Below are 4,672 nucleotides of genomic sequence, written 5' to 3' on the forward strand. Positions count from 1 at the left end.
TTAGTATCTCGTTTCCACCAGTTAGTAAGTCGTGTGCACCAGTTAGTATCTAGTGTGCACCAGTTAGTAAGTCATGCGCACCAGTTGGTAAGCCGTTCCCACCAGTTAGTAAGTCGTGCGCATCCAATTAGTAAGTCGTTCCCACCTGTTAGAATCTTGTTCCCACCAGTTAGTAAGTCATGCACACCAATTAGTAAGTCGTTCCCACCAGTTAATAAATCGTGCGCACCAATTAGTAAGTCGTTCCCACCAGTAAGAATCTTGTTCCCACCAGTTAGTAAGTCATGCCCACCAGTTAGGAGCTGTTCCCACCAGTTAGTAAGTCATTCCCACCAGTTAGTAAGTCGTGCGCACCAATTAGTAAGTTATTCCCACCAGTTAGAATCTCATTCCCACCATTTAGTAATTCGTGCGCACCAGTCAGTATCTCATGCTCACGACATACCTCACAGGATCTTTCAGATCGTTTTGGACAAGCTGTGTGTGTACTGAAATGGAAACATGGCGTAAGTGAGTTTTATTTCCAGTTTGGCCTGAAATACAAACACAGGGCTGCRTTGCTTGTTCTCCGATCGGTGCTGCAGCTTGGTGACAGTCTCAGAGCCTTTCCTCCCACAGTTCTCGGATGTTTATGTTTATGATTATGCCACATATTTCCATTTCARTAAACACACAGCTTATCCAAAATGATCTGAAAGATCTGTGAAGTATCTCGTGCGCACGACTTACTAACTGGTGGGACCGAGATACTAACTGGTGCGCATGACTTACTAWCTGGTGGGAGCGAGAGTTTTTTTTTTTCATCCAATGTCTCTTCAGGGGCTCAGTACATCTTGACTCAAATAAACTTCCCTTGTTCTGAGTTCTATTTACTCCGTTTAAAGGCTACTTAGCCAATGTTTTATGATTGTATACCTAGTTGTCCAAATGCTTTTTGTACAATGTATTATGTTTATTATTTTAATGTTGTTTTTCATTAATTTTATATTTTGTGATTTATTGAAAGGTATATATACAGTACATAAATAAATGTTGCTTTTTCTATTTTATGAGAAAAAAGCATTAACGTACTTGTAYTCAAAGCTGCGAGTTTCATTGTCCCATGTTGCTTTCAGCAGCACCTGAAAATCAGACACAACAGTGCATGAGCCTAAAAAAAATAAAGAAAGAAACTATTGAACTGTGAACAACTTCAATTTGAAGCACATGCTGCAATCGCCCTAAGTCTTTCAGTTGGAAAGAAACCATCTTTCAGGATCTTACGACTGTTTCAGAAGGAAACAAAAGCCACGGCACCAAAACTCAGGAGAAAACAGATGACTACTAGTGCAATTTCAGTTTCTATTGCTCCTCCACCCAGCTAGAACCRCATGTTGGGGTGCTGTACCTTTGAGTCAAGAATGTAACAGTCCAATCTAATCCATTTCCACAGAGGCAACATTATACTGGCTCGAAATGCTTCATCTTCTCCTGTTGTCATGCGGGCCTGAATTATGATGTCTCCTGCACAGAAGATATGACAGACATATATTTCGCCAGAGGAAATCCAAAGCTCTTTATTAATACATAACACAGTCTGTTCCTGACTCTCACAAAACACACATCATTCCTCACAATCATCTCACGGCAGCTCTGTCAAATCCTATACAGCAGATTGTGTCTACACAAGCTGCTGTGACCCACCTGTGTCAGTAAGTTGGATCAGGACAGAGTTGAATAAATTGTTCGTATCGACATGATGTACGATCCCACAGGGGCTCTTCTGACACCATTTTAGTAGGTAGATCCACATAGAGAAGGTGACGCTGAAAATCAAACAACAAACATGAGTCGACAAATCATGTCTTCAGCTGCTCAAGCATGAGGCCAGATTTAAAATGCTGCACTGTCTGCTAAAAACACCTGACCTCGCTGTGACTGTGAACAAAACGCTTAAATGCTTGGGTGAAGAGGCTTGGTGATGCTCATAAAGTCATTTGTATAGAGAATGAATTAAAACCAAAAGTGAAGTGTGCATGGCAGCCCTTCAAAGGAAGCTACCATTGACTTCATTGAAAACTATCATCTTAAATGTAGCATGTGTCTGCCTCARTAAGACCTAACATCTAAAAGTTTCATTTTTGAAGCATTTGGTATAATATCTGCAAACACTACAGGGGATTTTTCCCCCCATGCTGTGTGGCTGAACTTGATACAGAATAAGTTGCAGCTAAAATGAGATAAGCTAGAAGTCAGTAAGTGAAGCCCACCTGGGTTGTGTTACAGCACAAAGACGGGATCTCTCCAGGRCTCGAGTGATGAAAGGCTGGAACCTGCGGACCACCCCAAAATGCTCACCCGTGCTTGCCAATGGGAATTTCAGCATGTCAATTTCATCTGTGTATAAGCAWCACGCCAAAAACATTTATTCACAAATGGTACTTTTATGTTGGTACTTTTGAATGCATTGTAATGAAAGATTGGGAGAGCATGTTTACATGATTAAAGGTCTAACCTGACTCATGTGGGCACTGAGGGGTTTTCCTTTTGGTCATTTGCCACATGAGATAAGCAGACCATGACAGGCATCCAGTGGGGGGGTTTCTTGGCAGCATAGAAAGAGGTAATATCTGCTGCACTTCGTAAATCCTTAACATGGAGTCATGTTGGTCGCTGATTTCATTGCCTTCTTTTAAATAATCCAACCAAGCGCGAACTGTCACATTCTGGGAGTCCTTCCTGCTGAAATAGCGGTGATGATGTGAAATATGGGGAGGCAATCTGAGCAACACCTGCTGGGTACTGGAGACTTGAGGTGTGCTGCTGATCCATTTTCTCCTGAACACCACCAAATCTGTCTGCCCTAATGTTGGCACCACAAGTTCCACTGCAAGCTGACATGGCCTGGAGCACTGATACCGCACACGGACCACTGAGCCATCTGCCACTTTGTCAGGTACCAAGTCAAACCCAATGAAACTGTCAGGCGAGGTGTCTCCACTCTGGCTTGAAACATCTTGTAACACACACATTCCCTGGGGGATAAAAAATTAAATAAAACCAGTGAAGGTAACAGCCTGTTACTCTGAAACAAAAAAGTAATGCAAGAAACATTAAAGAACATTTCAAAAATAATCAGACATTATCTTTGTGTTTCTGTCACAAATTTTAGTCCAAAACGTCTTTCACTGGTTTGGAAACACGTACAAAACAAGCTTCTTTATTGTGAATACTATGCTATGGACTTTGGTAGCAAAATATCATTTAGCGTACGCTAAACATTGGTGAAAAAAACTAAAAAGAAACTTCCATATGCAGCAACTGGAATTTTGAAAAAATGAGTGAAGAAACCCAGTCAGGCACAGGCACACTTCAGTTGAAAACATCATTCAAACTTCACATTACTGAACCAGCAATTTGATATCCTTAGCTGTTTTACACAATCATGGTTTAGCTTTTATGATTTCAGATTTAACCACACAATGTTCAACATGTGACACACACACACACACACACACAACAAGTTTAGAAATGACTGTTCCAAAATGTTTGCAAGCTCTTCTTACTCCAACAAACTACACTTTTAATAGTTTACATATCAAAACGTGAGCAGTTTTGTCTCCTTTCACTCAGTGTGTCTCACTGCTACAATCCTCACAGATGCACACACCCAACATCTTATTGACTTCCACTGTGTCTGGGCTCAGAGTTCTCTCTTCTACACTAGAAGTTAAGGATATTTTTTAATTTCTTTGTTGGACACAGTGAACAAAATAATCCACATGACCACCAGACTTCTGTTTCTTGTGATTCAAGAAAYATTTAAATCCAATTGCTAGTTTTTGCTTATTGACTTGTTTTGACCTTTCTGCTGTGTTTGTGTCTGGTCCTCTCATTAGGTTTACTATATCAGGAGGTGAAAATCACAGATGTGGGTAACCCTTCTATTACAGTCCCCTAATTACCATAYAATTACCTAGCAAGTGACMACTATTTACTATGCAATTATTGTATTTATTCATGTWTAATCAGAGGTGCACAAAACCGGTGCGCAGGTGCGCATGCGCGATCAAAAAAGGAAAAGGCGCACCAGATGGGACGTCATAGCTCCCTTGCATACCTAAGATTGTACCTGATTGTCTGTCAAAACAACAGTTAGCAGGGCTCTAGAGTGCGACCAGTGTGGTTGCAAAGGCGACCTGATTTCTTAAATAAAAAAAAAGAATCCAGCTGCACTGGTGTGAATGGATCGTTGTTCGGTGCGCCACAGCTGGACCCTGATATAAGGATTAAACAACACTGCCTTCAACAAATCAGACGAATTCCAGAGCCATTTTGTCCAATCAGAGCAGAGCGGGGCGGGACTTTCAGTGAAAGCAGTTTGGTTGAAGCAGCGGACCGACTCCAATCGACTCGAGCTGCTGCAGCGATCAGTCCCATCTCCTCCTGCACTTTGCTCCTGAACTACCAGAGACTTTGGTCTGTAAAACCTAACTTTATATTAAATCAGAATGTTGTTATTGAACAGATCTTTCCAACTCTGTGTGAGTGACTAAACTGTCCTCCTGAGAGACTGCTGTATGAGTGCGTCACTGTGCGCGCAGGCTGCTGTGAGTTCTTCTAATTAAACCACATTAACTAACAGAACATTTGTTTGCCCCATATTAAAGCAAAGATATTCTCTGTTCAACAC

General features: G+C 41.4%; 1 protein-coding gene across 1 annotated transcript in view; it reads right to left on the bottom strand.

Moving 5' to 3' along the window:
• LOC106512292 (protein sel-1 homolog 3) overlaps nt 1-4,672 on the bottom strand; it is a gene marked incomplete in the record, with an annotated part of 29,988 nt that overhangs the window by 20,762 nt on the left and 4,554 nt on the right. The window contains 5 exon segments of the mRNA XM_014000952.1: nt 1,078-1,121; nt 1,388-1,503; nt 1,684-1,805; nt 2,250-2,376; nt 2,495-3,014. Coding sequence (XP_013856406.1) covers nt 1,078-1,121; nt 1,388-1,503; nt 1,684-1,805; nt 2,250-2,376; nt 2,495-3,014 — 929 coding nt within the window.

The sequence above is a fragment of the Austrofundulus limnaeus genome, unplaced genomic scaffold (assembly GCF_001266775.1).
Source record: "Austrofundulus limnaeus strain Quisiro unplaced genomic scaffold, Austrofundulus_limnaeus-1.0 Scaffold8, whole genome shotgun sequence".
Taxonomy (NCBI): Eukaryota; Metazoa; Chordata; class Actinopteri; order Cyprinodontiformes; family Rivulidae; genus Austrofundulus; species Austrofundulus limnaeus.